Source organism: Phalacrocorax aristotelis, chromosome Z (assembly GCF_949628215.1).
Source record: "Phalacrocorax aristotelis chromosome Z, bGulAri2.1, whole genome shotgun sequence".
In the NCBI taxonomy this organism is placed as follows: Eukaryota; Metazoa; Chordata; class Aves; order Suliformes; family Phalacrocoracidae; genus Phalacrocorax; species Phalacrocorax aristotelis.
The window spans coordinates 62,615,478-62,641,957 of NC_134311.1; the positions used below are offsets into that span (position 1 = coordinate 62,615,478).

The window sequence follows — 26,480 nt, forward strand, 5'->3', positions numbered from 1 at the left end:
AAATTAAAATTACAAAGCTTAGGACAGGTGTAACTACGGTTTTCAATAGGAATAGCACCACTCAGCTACAGAACTGCTACCAACACAGTAAAATTTCAGTTTCCAGAATCTGCTCTGACACCAGTTGCAAGGTCCTCCATCCTAAATGTTTTGTCCAAAAGGAAGGCTTAATGACCCCCAAAACTACAAGTTTTAGCTATGCAACCTACCTCTGCTCCTAGAATACCATCCAAAGTGATCTTGCATATGCTGACTTCTGTAATGTCTTCCAAAAGCATCTGGAAAACAAGAAGATAAGACTTTTGACACTGTCTTCCATAACACCCTCATATACAAACCAATGAAGTACAGCCTACATAATTGGAAAGTGAGGAAAACTAAAAATAGGCTGAACCACTGGGCTCTAAAGGTTGTGATCAGCAGTACAAATTCCAGCTGGAAGCCAATTACTAGCAGAATTCCCCAGTGACTGATCCTGGGGCCAATACAGTTTATCATCTTCATTTATGACCCTGGTGATGGGACAGAATGCACCCTCAGCAAGTTTGCAGACCTACAAAACTGGGACAGGACATAACACAGGGCTGTGTTTCACTCCGAGGAAACTCAAAACATGTTAGAGACGTGGGCAGGCAAGAAACTTGAAGTTCAACAAAGAGAAATGCAAAATCCTGTACTCGGTGAGGAATAACTGCAGGCACCAGTACACACTGGGGCCAAGCAGCTGGAAAGCATCTTTGCAGAGAAAAGCCTGAGGTGGACATTGCTGTGATGGACAGAAAATTGAACATAAGCCAGCAAAGTGCTCTTGCAGTACAGGCCAACAGCCTTCTGGACTACATCAGGAAGAATGTAGCCAGCAGGTAGGGGCACATGGTCCTTCCTGGCTGATGACACTGCATCTGGACTGCTGTGTTCAGCTCAAAACATACACTTGCATAGTGGAGGGAGTCCAGCAAAGGACCACAAAGATAATTAAGAAACTGGTGCATCTGTCATACACAGTGTGACTGAGAATGGGAACTGCTGTGCCTGGAGACAAGAAGGTTCAAAGGATCTTACATCTTAACAGAAGCGAGCAAAGACAGAGCATCAGATTCTTTCCACTAATATCCAACAAAAGGACAAGAGGCAATGGGCACAAATTTTAACGTAAGGAAAATTATTTTACTCTGAGGGTTGTTAAACGCTTAAGCAAGTTGCCCAGTTACCTTGTATAGCCTCCACCCCTAGAGAAATTCAGAACTCAGCTGATCGAAGTCCTGAGCAACCTGCTACAGTTGACTATACTCTACACAACTATTTGGACCAGCCAATCAAAGTTGCCTTCCACCCCAAATGATTCTATAATAATGAAATTCCCTATCCTGCAATATGAATGTCAAGATCAGGGTACATCAGCAACCAACATAAAGATATGAAATCTGAAATAAAAACATGAAGTCTACAAAATTTTGTTATGTGATGTGCAAGTATGTGACACATCATGGAAACCAATTTTTTTTTCCTTCCAAGTTAAAACTGCTTAACATAGTGATATAGCTACCCCTGAAAAAAAGTCAGTAAAATCAAAAGTGCCTTTCACATACCAAATGAGCCTACACTTGGACCGAAGTTAGAGATGCCACTGGGTCCACAAGGAAAGCCAGCCTACAAAAAGAAAAGGCACAACATCATGTTAACCCCAGGCCAAGCAAAGTATATATATACAAATGCAGTTGCTGAGTCTTGCACTTGAAAGAAGTTGCCATGTGCACCTTCTGAAATGCAGTCTCTCAGACTCTTCTGTTCACTTCAGTATGCTAAATGGGGTACTGTTTGCACATGAATGGCGCCAAAACCACATTATTCAGAGCTGACACAAGGAGTTAAATAAGTGACAGAAGGCAAGATAAACTTATGGAGGCATCAGCTTTGTCACCTTGCCAGCAAACATTTTAAGCACTGACTGTAAGAAACATTTATTGTTCAAAAGAATACCATAATCTTTTGAAGTATTTTTCTTTTCCAGCCTTTCAGACTGTTTGTATTGCAAATAAAATTTGCAATATTTCTTTTCATCAGTTTCATGAACGCATTTCTAGGGTTTTACTAGAGGATGCTTACAGTTTATATTAAAAGGAGTTACCTGACATATGTCAGTCCCAGTTCATTTATTCAAGGATTCAGATACTCCATTTGAAACAATTTACAACAGCACCCGATTTTCACATTTTACTCATTTGCCCCATTTTATTTCCAGCAAAGGCCACATTTAACTTTCTCCTGTTTCATGCAAGCCAGATGTATTAGTAAAACAAAACACCACCAGACTGAGGAACATCACATAACTATCAAACCTGTTACTTCAAGACTGAGAAGTGTGCTTTTTAGATATTACTACAGCTTTTACAGTGTGGTTAGTAATGGCTACAGGAAATGAAAACTAAACTGGTAGAATTACTATCCTGAAAGTGCACATTGTAGTTTCTTCATTTGGCAACCTTACTTTTAGCCTTATATATACACCTGGATAAGCCATTCACCTCTCTTCTTCCTCAAGGCTGAATTTAAATGCCAACAATCAAAGGTTCATTACAGATTCTCTTCAAATTTACTGCAGTTTCCCCTGATATCAGTATTCACTCAACAACACCTGAAGCTGCAAAACATTATTCTTTAGTTGTCTCTCATTGCACTCCTGTATCTTATGTCCGTTTCACAACAGTGCATTTTGCTGCTATGTGAAAAATAGTAAAATTGAACAACAATTTCTACACAAGATTCAGCTCAGAACTAGGCCTGAGAGTAGGTACCTGACATAACCCTAGTTCTGCTCTGAACTCCCGAACTGTATTGTAAGAATTATTCTCACCTGCTGCCAAACTCTTGAGACCATTAAGCTCCACACAGTTTAACAATTTAAATGTACTACACCCTGACCTACCTGTAGCTTTTCTCCTGCCAGGAATTTAATTCAAAAGTAACTTCTACAAGCACCCTTTTCTAGTTTCAGTGAGCTGGGTTTGCAAATGCTGTAGTATCCCAAATCACTTGGGGGAGGGGGGGCAGGGAAGCAGAGTAGAGGCAATTTACAGAAACAACTTAACCTGAGAGCATGCAACAGCTCCACCTATTTCTGGATATGTGACAGCCTCCTGAGAGCTTGGGAACCAATACTGGGAACTACCCAGATCTAGAAACATAGCTGTTACCTAATCCCAGTCAGGATCCATGAGTCTCTGCTTTTCTTCCCTAAAAAGCTGGGTATTAAAATTTCAAAATACTCAGCAAAAAGGACTGAATGCCTTTAGAGAACACAGTGACCACATTAACTTATTTTAGAAAACAACCATGATGATGAGACCCACTTACACATATGAAGCTTCAGATTTAATGAAATCGACCTGGTTTCTCTACACTTTTAAGCCTGCTTGTAAAGTCAGGTTCCCATTTTCTAAGACCACAGTTTTCCAAGGAAATGAGTCCATGTAACAATTCACTGCTATCAAGATAAGGTTCCATTTATTTGCTAATTACCAGATTTGGTGGTCAAGGCCATCTAAGCCATTTCTCCATTACTGAGGAGTAGTCTTCAGGTCAGAAGATTGAAAGAGCTCACAGAAGTATAAAAGAGCTCATAAAGTATACAACAAGCACTGGCGCCTGAACAAAACAGCACCAAGCAAACTGCTGGTGGGAAGGAAACCTCGTCTCTTCAGTAAGTGTACTCCTATAGCAGCCTACCATATTTGTAAAAACATACTGTAAATTTTATTCCAAGTCCTATCAACAATTTTCAGACAGCCACACACCTCATCCTTCCTACAGCTGCTATGCATTTGAGACCATTCACTTTGGTAACAACAGGAAGTACAATATTAACTGAACAATGAAGAAGAGCTGAGAGAGTCACCCATGTTCTATTTGTTACTGTGGTAAAAAGAGAAAGCAATTCCATGACTCCCAGCAAACAGAAGAGCTAAAAGCACATCAACAGCATAGAGACACAAGTTACATTTCACACATAACCCACGACCAAGAACTACCACCAAAAGACCTGGTTCTGCTAGTCCCCAATAATACAATTCCACCACTGCTCTTTCACTATTCAATAGGCAATAATAAGGACCATCAAACCAATCTGATTTGTGCAAGAAATTGCAGCCTAATACACAAAACCCACCAATCTGTTTCCGGTTTATTGTAAAACTTCAAAAACACTAGATCTGACATACATAAGGGAACAGGAATGCATCAGAAGGGAAAAAGAGCAGGCAACAGGAACCACCCCTTTCAGTAGTTACAAAACTTTACTTGAATACACCTTAGCACAAACAATCTGAAATTTTAAGTTTCTACCCTACTCAAGTCTTTGCTACTTCCCTTCCAGCCTCTCCTGGTCTGCTAGTCAATCGGCACAGGTACTCAATTCCTAACCCAGGTACCATAATTAATGAGTTACTAGTATGTGCTACTTCTATGCCACACACTTTTCTAAAGCATGGAATCTGTTACACATTACACATCCGCTTTTTAATTTTTTTATTTTTAGTTACACATCCTCACACAACCCAGCTTAAGGTGTTGGAGTAAAGGGAACAGAAGCAAACATTATAGCCCAACAGCTGTCACCCATACCTGCTCATGAGGTGGGAGTGATGATGCCTTGTCCCCCATCTCTTCATTCCAGTCCTCGCGGCTCATGTTGCGTCCTGCCAGTCCTGCCTGCGGGAGACAAAACACATCAGCAGCGCCCCCACTGCCTGCCCCCAGCGGGTGCCCCGGCTCCCGTGCAGGGGCCACCCCTGAGCCCGCCTGTCCCAGCCCTAGCTGCCCTCATCACAACCCCCACTCCGTCAGGGGGGCTCTCGAGGGAAAGGCTCCCGTAGCCACGAGAGAGGCGCCCGGCCGCGCTCCTACCTCCCTCCCCCAGCCACCGACGCTCCACATCAGAACGAAATGGCGTCTCTCACCGAGGCCTTTCATAGCGCCACGTGCGGGTGTTGCTCCGTCACGTGCTTCGCCCGCCAGCCAATGGCAGAGCGGGTGTGCTGGCGCCTGCAGCTGGGGGCGGGGTAGCGCGCCCCGGGCGTCGGCCCGTTAGGGTCGTTACGGGTGGGGCAGCGGCAGGGCGAGTGGGGACGGCGCGGTAGACGCTTGACTGGAGCTTGTGGGACGGGGGGCGGCTGGCGTCTTTACCTCGCTGGGGTGGCTTGCTGTCTTGGGTGGGAAAGGGCAGGAGGTGATGCGTGGTGTATCTCGGCATGGCGCGTGTTAAGCAGTGGTGGCCTCGGGATAGTCAAGGTGCATGCAGAAGGAAAAGGCAGCTCAGGAAAATGTAGGTTCACAATATCTGGGTGCTTCTGTGCTTTGGTGATGATCCTGCTTGGCCCTCTGAGCATCTGAATATTTGTTAATTTCTTCAGGTATGACTGTTAAAGTGTGGTTTACTTTACAAACACCTACTTCTAATAAAAGTGAAATCCATTGTTTGGCAGAACTGCAACTCAGATACTAATTGTTGTACTGCAAACAAAATTTTCAGGCAGTAGCACAACAGCTAACAACACATATCCCTTTGCTAGGGTTAAAACGTATTTAATTAGGTTAAACAGGCTATTTCATTAAAACAAAAAACACCAAACTGCAAAGCATTCTCTTCCCACAGTTTTTTGTCCTACCAGACTTGGTAGAGAAAAGAAAGGGCTAAATTTCTGCCTCAGGAGTTATATTTATGTTGAAGTGCAGAAAAACACAGATAGGATTTTTATCATCAGTTCAATATATCTATTAAAAATTGTGGCAAGTACTCTGTGTGTTTCTGAGCTGCTGATCTGATGCAGCACGTGTCTTGTCTGTACCTCTTTCTGTGCTGTGGAATAATACAGCAATGCTGCTGAAAATCGTAAGGGAAGTACATACTGGTTTTTATCACATTCTTATTTATTATGTTCTTATTTATCATATGTATACATTGTATACATGTTATAAATACTTGTTAATCTGCTCCACCATGTTCAACAGATTTGCTGCATCAAAAAAAGCTATTTGAAAAACTGTGTGCCTGTTTGAGAACTTTTCTGTCTTCTGTTGCAGAGAAGTGACATCAGCTCCATAATTTTGCAGTGAACATCTGAATGTCTGGTAGGGCCTTTGGGCAACAATAAGGCACATTCCTGCAGCAGATGGAAGTTATTGGAGAATGGTCTCCGAATCTAACACTCTGGTCATTTTCACCTTATTCATTGTCAGTTAAGCCCTACCCTTTATAGCTGCTCATTTTTCAGGAACATCCGGACAGGACAGAGGTTGTGCTCAACTTAGAATGCGAAGCAGCTAAGAAACGTAAGAACCAGCTTCTCTGTCTCACAGTGAGCTTAAAACTGCACCACTAGATGATACATACCTGAGGCCGTGCTTCATGCAGGTAGCAAAGATAGCTGCTTGGAGTTATTAGCTTTCAGTAAGTGAACAGTAAGATACACAATGTCCAAGGATGAAGAACTCACAGTGGGAGCATCTCTGGGGGGAGTATACAAAGCAACTCACAAGTTTCTGAAGCAGCATCTGGAGCTAGCAGGGAGGCTTGCGAGCTACCTTTTACCCACTGTGCTAAGTCCATAACACACTGTTTTATTTTTTGCTTATCCAAGAAAACAGAGTAGGCTGCTTCATCAACAAAAACAGCTTCTGTTTTCATTGAACTGAAGCTCTGTTTTGGATGTCCATATGAAAAAAGAGCAGTATGTCTGTTTTCCTGAGAAATTTATGGTTAACAGCAGATGTGCTACTCCAGTACGTCTAAGCCAAACCGAGAGCTTTCAAATTGTTCATCCTCTTCTCCGTCAACAGGTGACCATCAACAGCTTTGCCAGCATAACTTCATGTTCAGCGCTCCCTAACTCGCTCACAGAGATAGAGTTCAGGTGAATACTTTTAATGATAGACATAGGGAGCAACTATGAATGCAGTCATGGTGGCAGATCTGTCATCACTAGTGGGTGATCTCGTAGTTCATTTTAGGTAGTTGGATGTCACAGCATATAATTAGCAGATGGACTTGGAGATTTCCTATTTTCCTCCTCTATTCCTTTGATTCTGCTCACTGTTGGACATTATATGCTGCCTCCAAATTACTTCCCACTACTTCAGGAGAAGCCAAATGATGAAATTTTGTGAATGCCAAGAAATATAACTAGTTTGTTCAACTCAGAAGATTCTTAAGGGATTTACAGGTTTTTTTTTCTTTTTCCTAAGGCTGCTAACAATTTAATGTAAACCATGGTGGCAGGGCAAAAGTTGCACAAGATGTTGGCTGACTACCCTCGAGGTCATTCGTCCAACTAGCCCCGCTCAGGTGGAGGCACCTAGAGCTGACGAAAAACAAAGTAGTATCAAACATACATAAAGGGTATCTTATGTAGTGCACTCAAATGTAGCATGGAGCTGCAGGTCACCAGAAAAACATATAAAAGTAAATTACAAAAACATATAAAAATAACCTCAAGTGTGAGTGTAACCCCCTACAGTGAGGAAGAAGAAACCAGCAATGTAAACATCATATTCTTCCCAGAGAAGGCTTCCAGATGCCAACAACTTCCTGTAATGTCCCCTCCCCTCCCCACCACCAAAGAACAAAACCACCAGCCTAAGGGCCCAGAGCAGCCATAGAAGGGTGAGCATGCCACCAGGAAGAGGGGTAGAAAGTAAGGGCCATGGATAAAAAGTTTTCTTCTTTATTTTTGTGTCATAATTAGGGCTGGATCTATAATGATTAGACTTCTAGGATTTCAGTTACACTAACAACAAATGCTTGGTTTTACTTATGTATAAGGTGTGCTTTCTCTTTGCCCACAAACAAGATTCTTCATGTAACACAGTTTCTACATCTTAAATGCTATCCTGATGTACTATCGGTATTTTTCAGAAAGAAATCTGGAGTAATATAGATTTATTGCAAAATGCAAAAGCCTCTAAGCCTGTTAGCCATGTGACCGTGCCTGTCTTTGCAATGATAGAACAAGTTATTAGTTCATCCACTATGTTTTCTAATGCCTCAATTTTATGAATTTGTGCATATTACAATTATCTTATACCTGCAAGTGCAGAGCAAAGTATACCTTAACGCTTAATCAAAAGAAGATTCAACATGGTATGACGTAGAAATTTTTTACAGAGCTGGATTTAAAACCCTCTTTGTCTCACACATGCACCAAAAAGTCCTAAATAAATTTAGGCTCCCATTTTTCTAGACACTGCTCAGGCACGTAGGAAGAGACACCCTTTGCCCAGAAGGTAATATGTCGTTGTAACAGAAAGCCACAACACAAACATTGCAGGACTGACTGAATACCTTTTTCTAAAGTCAATTGTTGGCAATTGTCATGAGGGAGCAGGAGGAATCTCTACACTTCCATTTGACTCACTTGCAGTTCTTACAATAAAGCATTTTTCCTAACCATAACTCTTTCGAGGACTGTAGTTGGTGACCAAAATTGCAATGAAATACACTTCACCTGTCTGCTACAGCAGTAACTATGTAAGTCTTTCATAGCATAGGACACAGAGGACAGGCTTGCAAGGATAAGACTAGCTGCTTGTATGCTGAAAAAATTCAGTTTTTCACATATCTCCACTTTTGCGGGTTTAGTTCCATTCACTTCCACAGCACCAGCATGTGGTGTTAGCATTGCATTTCAGATTCATGTGGTAGCAGGTGGACAGACTCCCTAACTGATCAACCAACATTTCCAAATGTCTGCAGTGGCTTGACCCTGGCTGGATGCCAGGGTCCCACCAAAGCCACTCCATCACTCCCCTCCTCTGCTGGTCAGGGGGAGAAAATGTAATGAGAGGCTCATGGGTCGAGGTAAGGACGGAGGGAGATCACTCACCAATTACTGTCACGAGCAAAACAGACTCAGCTTGGGGAAATTAGTTTAATTTATCACCAGTCAAATCAGAGAAAGATAATGAGAAATAAACTCAAATCATAAAACACCTTCCCACAACCTGCGCTAAATATTACTCCCAATTTTCTCTACCTCCTCCCCCGAGTGGTGCAGGGGGACAGGGAACGGGGGTTGTGGTCAGTTCATCACACGTTGTCTCTGCTGCTTCTTCCTCCTCACTCCCTTCCCCTGCTCCAGTGTGGGGTCCAACCCATGGAAGACAGTCCTCCATCAACTTCTCCAACATGGGTCCTTCCCACAGAGCTGCAGTTCTTCATGAACTGCTCCAGTGTGGGTCCTTTCCATGGCCTACAGCCCTTCAGGAACAGATGGCTCCGGTGTGGGTCCCCCATGGGGTCACAAGTCCTGCCAGCAAACCTGCTGCAGTGCAGCTCTTCTCCACAGGGCCACAGGGACCTGCCAGGAGAGTGCTCCAGTGCAGGCTTCCATGAGGTCACAGCTTCCCTCAGGCACATCCGCCTGCTCCAGTGTGGGGTCCTCCACAGGCTGCAGGTGGATATCTGCTCCTCCGTTAACCTCCATGAGCTGCAGGGAGACAGCCTGCCTCACCATGGTCTTCACCAGGTGCTGCAGTGGAATCTCTGCTCCGATGCCTGGAGCACCTCCTCCCCCTCCTTCTTCACTGACACTGGTGTCTGCACAGGGCTGTTTCTCATATTCTCATTCCTGTCTCCCAGCTGCTGCTGCTGAGCTCTTTTTTCTCCTTAAATCTGTTACCCCAGAGGTGCCACTACCATTGCTGATGGGCTCAGACTTGGCCAGCAGTGGGTCCGTCTTGCAGCTGGCTGGCATTGGCTCTGCCGGACATGGGGGAAGCTTCTGGCAGTTTCTCACAGAGGCCACCCCTGCAGGTCCCCCGCTGCCAAAACCTTGCCACGCAAACCCAGTACAATGTCTAAGAGCCACAACATACTCTTGAATTCTAAGAGTGGCTCAGAGGCAAAAGATGATTGTGAACTTGCTGGGCCACTGTTTGGTTTTACCCAGCAGGCAGTTAAACACCACACAGGCATTTGCTCACTACCCTGCACCAGTGGGACGGGGGAGAGAACTGGGGGGGAAAAAGAAGTAAAATTTGTCAGTTGAGATAAAGACGGTTTAATAGAACAGAAAAGGAAGGGAAAATAATAATAATGGTAAAAGAATATACAGAGCAAGTGATACACAATGCATTGCTCACCACCTGCCCACCGCCGCCCAGCCTGTTCCCAAGCAGCAATCGCTGTCCCTGGCCAGCTACCCCCTGCTTAATATGCTGAGCATGACATTATATGGTATGGGATATCCCTTTGGTGAGCTGGGGTCAGCTGTCCCGGCTGTGTCCCCTCCAGCAGAGCATTGGAAGCTGAAGAGTCTGACTAGTGGGAGCACTACTTAGCAGCAACTAAAACATCAGTACGTTACCCACAGTATTCGCATGCTAAATCCAGAACACAGCATATACCCACAGTTGGGAAGAAAATTAACTCTATCCCAGCCAAAACCAGGACAGCTAGAGAGAAGCAAGAGTTTTGGTCTGACACAGCTTGCATGCAGCTGAATTTCAGAATGATGGGTGGTGTTAAGTCTCTGCTGCCTCATTTCCTCCCACAGTCTGAAATTCAACTACGCAGCAGTTTTTTTGCGGGATCAGTCCCATTGCTAGCCACAGACTTGTTTGAGCTGCACTTGAGCGGAAAGTACAGATTGGGATTTGTACCTAGCTTCTTTTGTAATATTGTTCTCACATGGGGAAGGAAGCTATCTCTGCTGTCTGCCTTGTGTGCAATTCAGCAGTTTTCTCAAGCATGAGATATAAATATTTCTAGAATTTTACTTTAACCAGGGTTTCAACTATGAGAAGGACATGTTTCCAACTTTATTTAATTAGGACCAAAAAACCTGCTAGGATTAAAAATAGTGTATTTCTGAAATGTGCTGGCTGGCTGATTCTCCCTGTTGACCAGCCTGCTTACCTGTCCTTTGCTCAGCAAGTGTCACGTACCTCCCCGAGCAGGTCAGGAGAGTCATGATACATCGTTCCCCACAGAAGGCGCTTTGCCACTCATGCTAAGACCAGCACATTTTGTTTTGGCAAGGATTAGGTCCGCACTTTGCCAACATACTGACTGCGTGGAAGCAAACGGGTGAGGTGGGGGCGGGGGCTGTATCTGTGTCTGTGTCTGTGACTGACACCTCAGGCGCCCCAGGGCAGCTAGGCCCAGCGCCTGGAAACGGCATGCTAGGCTGCAGACTTTGCTCACAAAGACCGAGCGGCGGCAGGCGGGAACGACACTGAGAACAGCGGCAGCGGCGCCTGCCCGAAACCGGATGAGCTTACAACTCCGGCCGGGGCGGGTATGCTCTGCCAGGGCTGCCGAGCTCAGCGCCGGCCAGGCAGCACCACGGCGGCACGGCGGGAAACGCCCCGCCTCCCCTTCGCCGGGAGCCGCGCAGGGCTCCCTGGGACGCGTAGTCCCGCCCCGGCAGCGCTCGGGCCGCTCTCTCGGCTGAGCGGCGCCCGGGTACTACGCGGCGCGGCGCGGCGCGGCGCGGCCCGGCCCGGCCCGCCCCGCCCCGCGCCCGCCCACGGCTGGGGGCCGCCGATAGCCGCCTGCCGCTGCCCCAGCCCCGGCCCCGGCCCGGGGCGCTTCCCGCTACCGCCGCGGAGCGCGGCGTTCCGGAAGGGAGCAGGTAGAGGAGTGGCGTCTGTTCGTGCGGCGCCGGCTGGTAGAGCCCTCGGGCCGGCCCGGGCCCGGGCGCGGGGCGGGAAGGGCCAGGCGAGTCGGCGGGGCCGCGCCGCGCGGCCCCGCGGTCTGGGAGCGTGGAGGCGCCACGGATACCGCCGCCTCACCCGCTCAGCCCGTCGGCGGGCCGGCTTACCGCCCGGGGCGCTGGGTCTGCGGGGAGCAGGGGCCGGGTAGGGGCGGCTGGGACCGCAGGCACTGACCGGCGGCGCCGTGTCTGCCTCGCGTGTGTCGTCTTAGGTGGGAACACGGAGGAAACATCGAGCCTGGTGTGAGGTACGAAAACGACAGGGAAGCGACTCGGGAGATTCATACCTGAGGGAAAAGCTTACCTCGGTTTTAATGGGCCTTAAAAAAATTTGCCTTAACCGTAAACTTATTAAAAAGGTATTAAAAATTTGAGTTAATCTGCAAGGTGAAGGTGATAACTTTATGTCCTTGTAAGTATTTCTTTACAGTCTCCACGAAAAAAAAAAAACAAAACAAATAGTAGATGCTTTATCTGTTGAAAACAAATTTATGTTCCATTTCTTTTTAGTTTTACTTAAGATTTATCATCTGGCAGCGACCACATACCCAGTGGTTCAGTCACAGAAGCTCAGCAGTGGATAGGCTTGTGTATTCAAGAGTCTCTTTTTCCCAGAAAGTTATTAACTTGTGTTGCTTATACGGTTTTAATAATTTTCAACCAATACAGTTGTAGGAGAGTATGGACAAGCTAACTGGTGGCAAGCTGTCCCGGTCTCAGGGAGCTCTGAAAGTATCCTGCTAGTCTAAGGACCAGTATAACATTCTTCAGTTCCTTCTGATGGAGGACTCACAGCCCCAAAAGAGGAACTGAGGAACTCTTCTGTCCTCTCTGAAGTCCTCACCTTTCAGTGTAGATCCTGCTTACTTCTTACAATTTATATGCACACAGCCTGCAGTTTACTTGAGATTTATACCTTGAGCTTTATTCATCCATTCATTTGCTCAGAATTTAAGAGAAGACCAAGTCATACCAACTAGCACTTTTAAAAATCAATTTCCTTATTTGAACTAAATACTCTCATTAGTGGATTCTTGCATTTAAACCATGAGTATGAGGTGGGCTGGCTTTAAATAAGAAATGAAACAAAATGTGTCCATAGTTTAAATTGTCACGGTTTTATCTGTGTAATCTAACTGACTGAGAGCTATCCTTTTACAAACCACTAGAAATCTCAGAAAACTGCTCCATATAAGCACAAGGACAGCTTTTGGCAGCAGAATTCCTAACAAACTCATTTAAGGCTGTAGTTGTAATTCAACAGATTGAAAAGTAACAAGTTATAGGTGACTAACTTCTGTGATCATTTATTTTAAGGTGCTCGACTTCCATGTTAAGATTTCTGGTTTCATCTGTAATGGTTGGTCCACTGGGTCTCCTTCTACACTGTGAAATAGTTACAGAACCATTGCTAACATCTGTGCAGCTTTGGTAACGTGGACACATAATAAACAGCTCTCAGAGCTCCAGCTGCTGTTTTTCCAGCACCATATCCAACTGCACTGGTAGCCGTGACAGCGTGGTAGAGGCTATGGTGGTAGCACCTCTCTATACCTTCCTCCCCCTGCCCTCCGTGGAAGGTTCTGTGATAAATAGCAGTCCTGCAAACCAGCTAAGCACAGTTTGTGCTCATGGGTTGACCAGGATGACTTGACTAAATGAACACAGTTTTGTTCCTGCTGTGGGGTAAACCTGTTTGGTAACTCTCTTACATGGCCTGGGCTGTGACTCTGTATGCTCTCTTAAGATGGGTCTCATCTTAAAGTATTGACACACATACCTGTAACTGAGCTATAAATTACCATTGTTAGATTGACACTGCAAGCAAACTGTAGCATGGTTTTGTCTTCCAGTACAAAGACCAGATCGCAGCACAGCCACCAAGGCAGAATGAGGTTTCTAAATCTGCTTGCTGTGTTCTTCTTTTCTCTCCTTGAAGTCTTTCAGACTTTGTAACCAGGAGAGAGAGAACCTGAAGGCAGGGAAAGGAGAAACTCACGGGGACAAGCCAGTGAGGACTAGTGAAGGTCTAGCCCTGTTAAGATTACCATCTGAAAGTCACATGGAGTATGGCCCGGAGTGGGCAGGGAAAAGTATCTTGCGTACCCCTAGGTATTGCTTCACAGTTTATGACCAGCAGCAGAAAACCTGCGTTATCAAATTCTCATCCACTTGTTCCCATTTACTGCGCTTCTGATGTAGTGCTTCAGATGTTTGTGGGAGAATTATAAATGGGGCAAGAGGGCATACTAAGACAGCTTCACTACGGGCAACCAGTGAAATTATATCCTGAAAAAAAAAAAAGGGACAACAGGATTCAAAGTCTATGCAGACTTTTGGTTGTTGAAAGATACCTTGGCATTAATGGCGTTTGAACTTGTGGGTGATTAGATACTAATGACGGTTAGGACTTTGTTGGCAGCATATGTTTAGAAAAAATAATTGTTGTTTTAAGTCCTTACCCAGAAGAGAATCTCAAATTTACTTTAGCATGCTGTGTGGACAGATTTTTATATCGGGAAGAGTGTTTTAAATTTTCCTTCTAGGTATAGCTATTCCTTTGTAAGTAGAAGGAGGGCAACTGAGCGGGCTTTAAGGAAGTGTACAACAGTTCTTAAAAGATTATAGTATCAACATTGGTTCGAATTTGTGGGGGTTTTGGTACTACAGAAGTAACAAGAATGTATTTCCTTTATCATAGATGTTGTGGAAGTTCTACCTTTTTATCTTAATAATTGTGCTAAGTACAGCCATGAAAGTTTAAGGAGGTGTTTTCAATAGCACTTAACGCTGCCTTTATGGGGGGTAGCAAAGCCAGAGTGTTTCCTCCTGAAGTCAAATGCTTGGAGGACTAAGTAGCAGATATCTGTTACATGATAGGTTAGGAGTTTCACAAATGAAAACAAATGCTTTCCTCATCAAAGCTGAGTTGGAAAGGAAAAGAAATATGGTTGCAGAGAAAGCATTCATACAGCCTTTTCCTTTCAGCAGCAATGCAGCATGCTGCAGGGGAAACCTAAAATTTCTTCCTTTGTTCCTGCCTTATCAATAAGATGTTAGTTGTGGGAGAATGGACTCTCTCTGACCTTCATCTTTGCTGTCACTAGTAGAAGTTAAGAGATGAGACACTTATTTGTGGCAAAGGAGGACAGAAAGCAGGTCCCTGCAGGTGAAAGAAGGGAACTTGCGGACGAGTAGAATGGTGACAAGCAAATGGCAGAGGACCTGGAGAGACAAGAAGGAATTTTAGAGAAGAATACAGGGTGCAATATGGTGAGGACAAAATCCCTATTTCTCATTCATCACCAAATATGTTACAAAGCGAACCTAGTATCTCTGCACAGATAATTAAACACACAAACCATGTTTAAAAGGACAGGTTGCAAAGTTGAAGTGTTCAAACATTGGAGCATTAAACTTAGGTGAGTTTAATGAAAATTAAAATTTCCTAGGCAATCTTAGTCATCTTTGTACATATGAATTATTATATTGGTTAGAAATAATTAGTTATCAGATCATTATTTTTCTCATGCTGGACAATTTTCGGAATAGGGAATGTTTTGTTAGAGCAGCAATGTGATAGTGTTGAGTTCACTTTTGCATGAGTCTTACTTGCTGCTCAACAAACTGTGACTGTTCCTCTTGGACATTTTTTGCAGTGCTTAGTACAAATCAAAGCTAAGTTTTAAATAAAAGTTAATTCCTTGACACAACGTCTCTATGAGCTACAGCAAGTATTGGCATTATCCTTATGCTAAGGATCAGGAATAAAGCACAGGAAAAAAAATCCACTAATTATGAATGCTCAGTCTGAGAGTTACTTGGTTGCTTTCAAAATACTGAACATCATTCAGTGGTACACAGCAGAAATGCTCTTTTTCTTTTTTTTTTTCCAGCATTACACAAAGTAGCTTCTAAGCAGAAGGAAAAAATGGGGGACACACTGTCAGAGGCAGGTGGTCCCACAGGCTGTGCTTTAGTTCACTTCCAGCAGTATTGCCTTCTTTCTTCCACAACCGTATCTGTGTTTCTTCAACTGGACAGTGAAACTGCTGGTTCTGCAGAACTACAACCTAGACAACCCTAAACCAGACCCAGAACAGCTATCTTCCTCTTTAGATTTATTTTTTTAGCCATATCTGTTCCCCAGTGCTGTTCATTCCACCAAGACAAGGAAGAAGACAAATAACTGCTGCCACAAACATGGGGAGAAAAGACTGAGAATGAGCAGCAGGGAAGAGCGATGCCTTTAACTGGTAGCACTGCTGAAGATGAAGCACCATGAATTCATATCACTTACTCCAGGTACACTACAGCTAGCAGGAACTTCTTTCCCACTTGCAGGAAAATCCAGTTTGACAATGAGTCAGGTATCCTTATAACAGCCTTCTCCATTTCCAAGCAGCCATACATTAATTCCCAGAGACCCATAATAATTCTCTGAATGGAACAGTGGCCTCATGGAATTGTAACCATGATGTATCATAAAATATACAAAAAGACTGAGATTTGTCAAGCAAGTTTGATTTTTGACATGAATCCTTTGTGTTTGACATCCCGGTCCTGATTGTAGGCTTTTAAGACTATATAAAGAATACTGCATGTCATATCACAGGTTTTTAAAAGAAACCTTTGGAGTGAGGTGAACATAGATCAGATACGCAGTATAGAAAAATCTTTAGATAACTAGGACACTAGGAAAGTAAGCAGCTGAGAAGAGGTTATTGTAATGGAAAGTGTCAGGCAGTAAATTCAGGTAGCATAACTGGCTCCATCCCTTGTATTAAAAACATTTATTGAGAATGCAATCCAGCCAAAAGGGGTAAAGAGTAGATAAGATGAGGTGCGTCAGATTCATTCTTCATTTTGCTCTTCTGTTTACGGTTTTCTTCTAAGCTGTACTGGCTCCAGCTGCAGCTGTTACATGATAGCTGTATCTGTAACGTAATCAATTTGCTGGTCATAAGCTTCACCTATCTGTTCTCAGCAATAAGCACTTAAAAAATAAACTGTCTTTGCCAATCCAGCATTTAGGTATACCCTAAAAAGTCAGGAAGCAACAACTCCATAAGCCCCAAATCATGCTTTCAAGCCAAACTTAGTGTAATCTGTGTTTTGGAAGCATTATTTTTCTTTATGGAATACTATAAAATGTTGTGCGTTCTTTATTTATAATCAGAGAAAATCAAACTTGTGATCAATGTTGCCTGCATTTGTCAGACTGAATTTTAAAGCACAAATACATTATTTACAACAGGTTTTAAGGAAAGTTTTAACTCATCCCTATCTTTAATTAGTCTGCTTAATGTCTGCTTAATCTGTACCATCAACTGAGGCCTGTGGAAGGAAGGGATCTCAGTACTGCAGTCTTCTGGGAAGTTCTGGCTAAAAACACTTCTGAGTACTTGGGGTTTGAATTTATTTTGAATTTCAGTTCAGCCTTTAGGAATTCAAATTTCCATCTGCATTTTTATCGCTAAATCCAAAGTGTGATTTAAACTCAGAGAGTATTGCAAAATGCAGACCAAGTGAGGGATCTGATTTTGAGACCTAGGTGTACCTGTTCAGAAAAAGCATGCAGGTTTTTAAGGTGAAAAGTGAAAAAGAGAAAAGAATGGAATAAAGGAAGATAATACCACATTACCAGTCTTCTACTTGGGACCACTGATGAGGTCGTAGAAAGAAAGAACCTGTAGACTCTAGAGGTGACAATTAAAAACAAAAAAATAAAAGTCCATGAAGGCTGCTGCCTTCAGGTGTGGTAAGAGGGATGCAAGAAGTGTTTCGTAATGGGAATGACGGAGTAGGTGGGTATCTGTAGCAGTACATGCAGTCTTTGGGGCCTGTGGTTTTGTGTCAGAAGTATTTAGCTGCTGGAGGAAGCTGATGTGCATTGCAGTGATTTTAACAGTGAGAGGGTGCAGGGCATAAAAGGAATGGAACGTAGTGTGGAAGCAATGGGGAGGAAGGAGGTGGCTTAGAGCTATAAAAAATAAGAGAAATCAATAGGAAAGAAATGAACAAGAGGGGAGCTATAAACAGGGTTTGGAAAGGAACAGAGTGCCACGTGAAAGGTAATAAAAAAATTTGCTGTGAACTTTGGAAAGCAATTTTGACAATGTGTAGGAGAGACAGAAAATAGAGAGGAAACGAGGAGCAGGAATTGAAAAGCTGAGCATCACCAGAGGAGCTGAGAAGGGAAGGACTTTAGGGTAAAAAATCTGAAGGGCTAGAGTGACAGAAGACGGGAAGCAGTAGGTTAAGGTAGGTAAAAGAAGCCCCATCTTGAGAAGGCTCTAGAAAGAGGATAGCAAAAAAGCTGTAGAGAGTGTGCCAGCAAAAATGAAGTGCAAGAGATGCTATCAGTGCAAATAAGGCTCTTAAGATTGCCTGTATTAGTATGACTGATGGCTTATTGTGTCCTCACAAAAAGCTAAAACGAGCAAGAGAAAATCATGCCTTTAAACTTAGTAACTTCATTCAAATCTCGTCATGGATGCTGAAACTAGGAGGAAACCGGCAGCAGTACCAGATGAAATGGCTTCACCCATGCACTGTCCCCTCCTTTGCATAAGCATCCAAGCATGTGCAGCCAGACAACAAGCCCCAAGCTCAACACTGATTTGCATTTAAAGCAAGGGGAAGAATGGTTAATTTTAATCTTGATCAGTCTTCCCAGTCCAGTTTAGTGTGGGATCACACAAATGCCCTTGTGTCAAGGGCAGGACTAGTGCTTTCAGTAGCATCTCCATGAACTGGAGCCTCCAGTGGTCCCCTCTGCTTAAAAGCAGAGAGCAATTACCTGTGCTCGGCACACTGGGGGCAGGGAGGGAGAGGGGGAGTGGGTGCCTGTCCTCTAAAATGCACTTCCTCAGCAGGTTGAGCCAATCCTAGTGCTTCTGCACTCCCCCACTATGTCTCTGGAGTGTTTTCCCACTCTTTTAGCAATTGTTCAAACCCCAGAGAGTTGATGTGGTTGAGAACTGCTAGCTTTCCTTCCTTCTTCATTCTCTCCTCCAGATTCTTTGGGGTTTTTTTTGCCAGAGGCATTAGCTGGATGAGCTAATGCAGGAGGATTGGTGACATGCAGCTAGGAGGGGATAGAGCCATGTCAGTGCTTAATTTAGGTTGATGTCACTTCTGGGATTGGGCCTTTACAGTGTATTTCCATGACGATGCAGAAGGATGATACGCACCTTTTTCTTTCTATCTTACCTTCCTCCATTGCCACCCCAGGTTTCAAACATCTAGTGCCAGCCTTCCTTATCTTGTGTCAGCTCTGGCTCTCATCTGTCTTTCCTGTCTAACATTCTAAAGATCAGGAAACAGTCCCCCTGAAAGAGCAGATACTTCTACCATTTCTGTTTGAAGAAGGAATCCCGGATGAGCAATTCCTCAGGAGGTAACAGGGATGGGTGCTGTTAAAGCCATTACATTTGTTCAGCTGCACAGAAGACCACAGTGAGTTCGTGTGAGGACTGTAATTCAGTCTGGGTAGAATCCATTTGCTTAAAAACCAACTGCCCATTGTTTGGCCAGGAGTGCTCTGAATACATATAATACATTATTATTAAAGAAATAATTAAATCTTTCATTGCCTTTAATTCAAAGAGCCTGGACACAGTAGACTGCAATAATCTGATCTTTATTCTGGGAAATACACTGGGAAAACTGCACATGTATCTGCTGCAAAGTTTGAAGTAATTTAGTGAAACAATAGTCTATAATAACTGATAAATTGTTCTCAGCTGCACTGTTAAAAATTTAAAAACAGCTCCTTCAGAAATCACACTGGTGTTACAGTGGAGCAGTTAGAAAAGGAGGCCTATGCTTAGAACACGGGAAGGTAAGACTTACGTACAAATATATTGAACACTAGTTTGCACACGGTGGACTTGACTCTTAGCTGAGGTAGCTCAAACGAAAATCAGATTCTGAGCCTCACTTCTTACAAGCCTGTTTCAGTCCCAATATAAGCAACAGCATCCACCGTATTCCTTTAATTTATATTGCCTGTTGTGGTGCTAAAAGAGACTCAGAGAACAATTGTACATTCACCACTTTACTTAAATGGATAGTGTGTTGTAAAACATACTGTCCCTACTGTACTTGCCCCATGATGTTTGCATTATGGAATCAGAATTTTCATGTGGCAAGTTGAAGGGATTTTCCAGTGGTTTTCACCCCAGGAGCTTCTGAAGCTGTGGGATTCCACCAGTGTTCAGTTTGTAGCAGGGACACAGTTTTACATAACTGCAGTTGTCTCATTTCCTTTTTGTAGGTCAGAGTAACTGACAGAATCTAGAAGGAGGAGGCACATTCATCAAATATGGAAGAGGATACCAAACCTCTCTTGGTTCCTGTGGGAGGCGATGAAAGCAGTTATGGAATCATGAACATACAGTTCAATCCAGAAGATTTTAAGTGCAAAAGGTATGAGGAAGACTGAACCTACAGAATGATTGTATAGCAATGAGTGGTTTAATCTGTGCTTTTAGCAACAGAATCCTAAGAAGACAGAAGACTAACTTTTGGAAACCAGGTTCTGAGTACAAACAGTTAGTACTTTGTCTCTATATGGTATTATTTCTAAGCACCGGGTGAACAGATGTTCATAGTGTGTTTTCTTGTAAGGATAAGACTTTTCTATTGACATCACTTCAGAGAGAGTGGTCAATAAGAACTTGGCATGTAGCTTTTACAGTGCTCTTCAAACACTTAATATCGTGTGTGCATACTGAAGGATGACTGTTTTTATTTAGCACAACAAACTGAAATGTTGAGACTCTGCAAGAAAGCTTGCCAGGTGATGTAGATGGCTGTTGGTATGTGTAAATGGCTCTGTACACACTCTGCAGGTGATGCTGGAAAAATACATTCTTTGCGAGTACTGAGGGAATTGAGCGACATTTACTGCCTTGAAGAAAAAAACCTAGTATTTTCTGAGATTGAGCAAATATGAAAAATTCAGCAGCCAAGACTTCTTGCCATGCCTGCAAAAATAATATGTATCTAGCTAAGTGGTTAATCTGCATGTTTTCTTAAGAGTTTAACAGCTCTGTTCCCCAAAGGAGGTTGGAGTGGGAGACTTCCTCTCCTGCTGCAGTTAAGATTTCTGTGAGCTGGTCCCAGAACCAAAAGTGAGATCAGAGTGGGAGCTAGTCTTCCTAAGCTAGCTGGAGGCACCAGCTCTGGTTTTTTAGATGGTGTAGCCCTGTGTGTGGCTCTTTTTTTGCCCTTTGCATCCAGCATCATATTTCTGTAGAGCAGTTTTCCCGAAGGAACTGAAGATGGCACTGTTGTATACAGAATCCTCTTGCTGGGGACCACTTCAGCAAAAAAAGAGGTTTTGGTTATAGTGTTTTGCTGCTGTCCCAGCCTGTAGCTTTGGAAAGCCATGAGAGCCTGCTTACACATTAGCTAGAGGCTAAACAATCTCTTTTTTCTCTGCAAGCAGAGGAAGGAGGATAAGGGTCTGAGTGAGTCCAGGGGAACAAATGGAGCATGGGCGTAGGAGCATACAGAATTGTATATATAAAGGCTAGGAAACAGTAGAGTACTTTCATGTGGGAACGGAAATGTGCAAAATGAACTCTTGCTTTATCTTCTTTCTGAGAAGTGTCTGAGGCCCTCCTGGTGTAGGACGGCTGCTTATTTATATGACTTTGGGAGCTCCCTGTGTCGGAGGAATTATGTGTTGTGTTTGAAGAGCAGTGGGTTTCAGGTGGTGTGGTGCTGCAGGAGCAATGACAGAAGTCTACATCTTTGTGATACATCGAAATACCAAGATCTGCGTTTCAAAACGGAGGCTAGGTGTTGTTTCCTTATTGTGTGGCTTTTTTCTGTTTTTTTTAAGTTTGGAGACGCAGCTTCATAAAAGGTCATAGCATGTAGCATTTGGTCCCTCCCCAAACGCAGAGGCGGGTACTTGGATTGTGTTCCCACCTCCACAACATCCCACTTTGCAGATCCATCCATTTTGGCTTTATTGCTCCTCCCTTTAGTTCATTCTCCCATTTTCTACACCCTAATCTTTTGCCTTCTAAGTACGCAGAGGCATAAAGATGACAGATAGAAGCCCTGGGATATCAGGAAGGGCTGGAAATCCTAGTGGTGCCAAACAAGCATGAACTCCGTCTCTGCATATTAGAAGAGGTGGTGCAATCATTAGAAGAAGGGATGAGGAAGAACGGGCCATCAGGGTCTGTGTCACAGCAGTGGGCAGTTTGAAAGGCTTCTTCATTAGAGCTTTAGGGAGTTGCAGCTCCAGGGGGAGAGGGTTATCATGCATAAACGTATGAGACGGTGCAAGTGCAAAGTACATGATTTGCTCTGTTTAGTTTGCTTCTTTTTTTAACTCGCTATTCAGAAACCTGATCAGGCGTTGGTGGGTGGCCATTTTGCTTTGATTGAGGTAGCTCTTGAAGTGTTTGGTGTGATTTGCTTACAATCACTGTTTGTCTTTCTTACTGCTGTTCTGTTCTTTTCTATCGGTTGTTTGAGATTTGATGGCATTTACATAGTTATTTGGTTTTCTTAACAGCTTGGAGAATTTGGGATTTTTGAAAAGTAAACACTGAAAAGCATACATAAGAACAATAAGCTAATTGTTTTTTAGAGTTGTAAATTATTTTGTCTTGTATTCTTTTGCTAATTTGGGGAAAATATAAAGCCACTTTTAATCCTCTTAAAGAGGATGTTACTATTTTTCACAATGACCTGAATTACTCACACCTTATTAGGTGTGTTTCGCCCATTTTGTAGGTCCCTTTTCAAAACTAGAATGTCGTTGCTGCAATGCTTATTGATGATTATTGTATGCAAGTGAGGGAGTTGCTTTTTTTTCTTCTGACTACTCTTTAGATCTACTTATTGTCAACAGATACTGTAGTTGTCTTCAGCAATACTTGAACCTTCAAAGAAACAAGTGATGTTTTGTGTTAGTTGTTTTACATGTGAAAAAACTTGACAGTGCCCCCTGCTAAAGGGAGATCAAGCCTTCTTCCTTTTTTCTATTATTTTTCAAGTCCCATAGTGTTCTCACTCAATGTAGGAGAGATCAGTAGGTGAAATTAAACAGCTATAAATTAAACAATGAAGATGACAGTCAGTGAAGTCTTTTTAATCTAAAAGTGGTTGGTTGCCTTTTATTTTCAAAGTTCTTTTAACTTACAAAAACATAGACAATGGTCAGGACTAACCTGTGCAAAACTACCGTTTTCTGCATTTATTATGCTTTTAACCTTCACACCCATGTGGTCTTTTTACTCCATTGCCTGCTTTTAATTTTCCTGTGTTGCTAACATTTTTACAAATTCATAATATTGCTACTTCCCAACCAGGAAGAATTAGAACCTGCTTAATTAAGAACCTTCATATATCTCTGTAAGGGAAGAATAGAATAGCTTTGCCTTTGATGCAGAAGAGGGAACAGTGCTTGAAATGTGGAGTGATAAAGCTTGTGATTTTTTGTTTATATGCATATCCTGTGAGCAACAGAAGTGACTTAGTATTGTGATCTGAAAGGTTATTTTGGTTCTGCACCCAGCATTTTAAGATACTTCTGTGGTCATGATGTAATTGTTAAAATGGCAATGGTGATATGAATGTGGAAAAAGTTTAAGTAAAAGGTATTGCCAAAAGAATAAAGATCTTATAGGATAAACTGTAAGCATATTGTTTACAATGCTTATGTAAATTTAGACGGCTTGGAAAGTAAAAATCAAGTCAGTTGTGGAATTCCTTGTAACAGGTTTCCCTAATAGAAGTGCACAGGTATCCATAATGCTTCTGTCCAGATAGGCAGTTCCCGATAAATAAATAGCAGCCAATGAATATAGTCGTCTTATCATGTTTTCTCCTTACTTTAATTTCCATGAGAGTGAATCAGTATTACTCCTTAGTTTCTCCTATGCCATATACAGCATTCCTATAATAAGTTGGTGACTTGATAAAACAATAAAGCCAAAGAAATTTATTAGCTTTATTTCTGTATAATAATCCTATTACATCCCTGAAAAGTAACTGGTAGATGTGGGGTGTCAAAGAAATCTGTGCAGTAAGCTAAAGTGGCTCCTTGTGGTCTTTTTGGAGGAGAGGAAACAAACTGTGAAGCATCGGTTAAAGAGGTTTGGGGTTTTTTTGTGTTTATTTAAATATGAAAAGTTTATCTAATGTGAAGTCATTAATACCATCACGTAGAGCCAAAACATTCTCTAACACAAAAAATTGTGTTACATTGTAACAGCTCAACACTTGGAACACTACTTTTGATCAGATGACCAGGACCAGTTGCTTACTGTTTAAAAATATTTCAGAAAAGGTATGCAGAAAACAGTATTATTTAGTTTAAAACTTCATGAGATGGGTATCCACCATACTGCTTCATTACTCTGCAAGATGTAGTACATGGCTGAAAACACCCAGAAAAAAGACGTAGCACTTACGGATGCTAGCAGTTGCAAGGTTGTATGTAGTTTGCCAAACAAATTTTCCTATTGTGCTCTTCTCCCTAATCTTCCAAATCCAACACTTGAACTTTGTCTACAACAATATTTGGAAACAACTTTAATCACGAGCTTCTCGTTTCGTTTTCTTTGCTTGCAGAAATTGCTATCCAAGTTCATAATGTGAGGAAGTTTGGACAGAAGCCCTCTTCTCTCTTTTCCTGGACCAGAACTAGAATTCTTATTAACTGTCCCTTTGTGTGAGTGAGAAATAACTAGCAGATGAGTGTAGCTGCAGGTTTTCTGGGAATGGTTTCTGAAGTACATGTGTGGCATGTGGTGTATGGGAGGTGTGGACCTCCTGCAAGAGATCCTGCATCTTGTCCGTAATCATTGTGCTGTGGAAAACAGCTGCGTTTTACTGATGTGTTTGCCCTGTTAGAAAGAGCATTGCTTTTCAGGCTAGCTGTTGAAATGTAAATTCTAATTGTGTTTCTTGGTATGGATATAATAAATCTATTCAACACCATAGTTTATCTCAACATGTCAAAATTGTCTGTACTGTTTCACATTAATAGTCACACCCTCCAGTGATTTAACCTCCCCCCTTCCCCCAGATCACACTGTCCCACATCCTTTTCATAATCTTTTTTGTCACGTGAGAGGTATAATCTGATTGCCTGCATAAATCAGAAAGTTTTCTAGGAATCTGTTGCAGCTGCTCATGCTTACATGTATAGAGTGCTTGCCTGCTAGACTTAAGGTCCCTGAAGAGAATTTTCCAAAATACATCCCAGATTATATCCTGCCTGCTTTTGGCTTTGAAAACCTCAGTCTTTGAAAACTTCTTTGAGTTCTTGAGAGTGTGTCAGGCTTCTGTCTGAGTATGCCCTACAAGAAGTCTTCGATACGTCTGTAGCTGGGGGCTGGGAGGCGACCTCGGTCCTAGACAGAGTGCTACCCACTCCTAGTGGAGAATGGGGAGGAAGGTTGCATCCCAGCCTCCTGCCCATGTAGCTTCCAAGTCAGACTGTTTTCAAAGAGATCTCTTAACAGCCATAAAACTGACGGGTGGACAGTCTGTTTTAGCATAGTCACTTGCTCAGTAAGACTAGAGGTGCATGAAAATTAATTGCTGCTTTAGAGCATTTTCATTCTCAACAGATGCACACCAGAAGGGATCAAGATGGGAACGAGCACAAGTACCGGAAGCACTAAACATGTGCACTCCTCCAGACAGGAAGCAGCAGCAACAGAATTTCTTTGGGCTTGTGTAATTTTTTTTTTCCCTCATCCATAGGTCAGATTCTTGATCATACCCTTCTGTATATTTGTTTGGTTGTTGACTAATAACACTCCTTTCCCCATAAAATAGGATGTTATATTCATGTTTCATGTTACTTTAATTTAAAAATCTCGCATGGCTTTAACTTGAATTGCTTTTAAAAAATAATCTCCCACTGTTTTCCAGTCTTGAAGAATTTTCTTTTTGACATCCATGTCAGCAGTTGTTTAACACCATTTTGAAGGAGATCTTTGCCACAGACCTGCTTGCTTTGAAACAAACTGTAGGCTTCGTCTCCAGTGTTATTTTTCCACAGTAGCAATGGAAGATTATGGAGATGTACTAATAATATTAACTGGAGAGTGAGAAACAGGTAGTCCTCATGAAGCTCTTCACACTATGCAGCTGCCATATAATTAGCAAAACACATACTTTTCATGTTCTACATATAATGTGTGTCAGTGACCCAGAAAGAAAACAGCAGGGAGCTAACTGGGGGTGGGGAGGCGTTTAAACATATTACGTTTCCTGTTCTCATAACTACAGTCTTTTAAGTCCTTTGGAGCTGACAGTCAATGAGTATTTTTGTACGTTACATACCTATGGAGTTAGTTTGCCCTGTGTGTCTCTGACTTGAGTAGTAAAACTATTGCTTAAAATATATTCCTGTTTAATTGAGGTATCTCTCTTATTCGTTTGTAAGAACAACACAGAAGTCCACACATGAAATGGGGATTTCCCCATGTCATAGACATGGGAAAAAATTAGCCAACTGAGAATGTTTAAAGATTGAAAGTGTGTACACTTTCATTTCAGTGATTGGGAAACAGCTTAGCAAATCTGAGCTGTTTTTCCATGATGAAGGATGATGTGGGAATTAAAGAAGGCTAAGACGAAGGAAAGCATGAGTTTGTGGGGAAGGAAGTTATTTTTCTGTTTTCCACTTTTGTCCATGAGTTTTTATTAGTCCCATAAATACTCATACTTGCTGTATTGCTTTAAGCGCACAGGATTAAGGACCTATCTTCATCTCTTCCAAAG

The 26,480-nt window shown here is 42.7% G+C and overlaps 1 protein-coding gene and 1 long non-coding RNA gene across 6 annotated transcripts in view; one reads left to right on the forward strand and one right to left on the reverse strand.

The window, feature by feature from the left end:
- Positions 1-209: 209 nt before the first annotated feature.
- LOC142050062 (uncharacterized) lies at positions 210-5,375 on the reverse strand. Its single transcript, XR_012657907.1, has 3 exons — positions 4,621-5,375; positions 1,590-1,650; positions 210-278 (listed from the first exon to the last, which is right to left on the reverse strand). It is a non-coding gene; the product is annotated as an uncharacterized LOC142050062 (long non-coding RNA).
- A 6,095-nt stretch (positions 5,376-11,470) lies between these two features.
- SLC38A9 (solute carrier family 38 member 9) overlaps positions 11,471-26,480 on the forward strand; it is a 50,130-nt gene continuing 35,120 nt past the window's right edge. For 2 of the 5 annotated variants that reach the window (XR_012658136.1, XM_075079955.1), the window contains exons 1-2: positions 11,496-11,627; positions 19,990-20,141. Coding sequence is in view for 3 of the 5 variants with exons in the window: in XM_075079955.1 (XP_074936056.1) it covers positions 20,038-20,141 (104 nt within the window). In the remaining 2 variants the exon portion in view is untranslated. Of the gene's footprint in view, positions 11,628-11,667; positions 11,957-15,640; positions 16,014-19,989; positions 20,142-26,480 lie in introns of those variants that run through there. The other 3 variants (XM_075079956.1, XM_075079957.1, XM_075079960.1) reach the window with 3 other exon arrangements.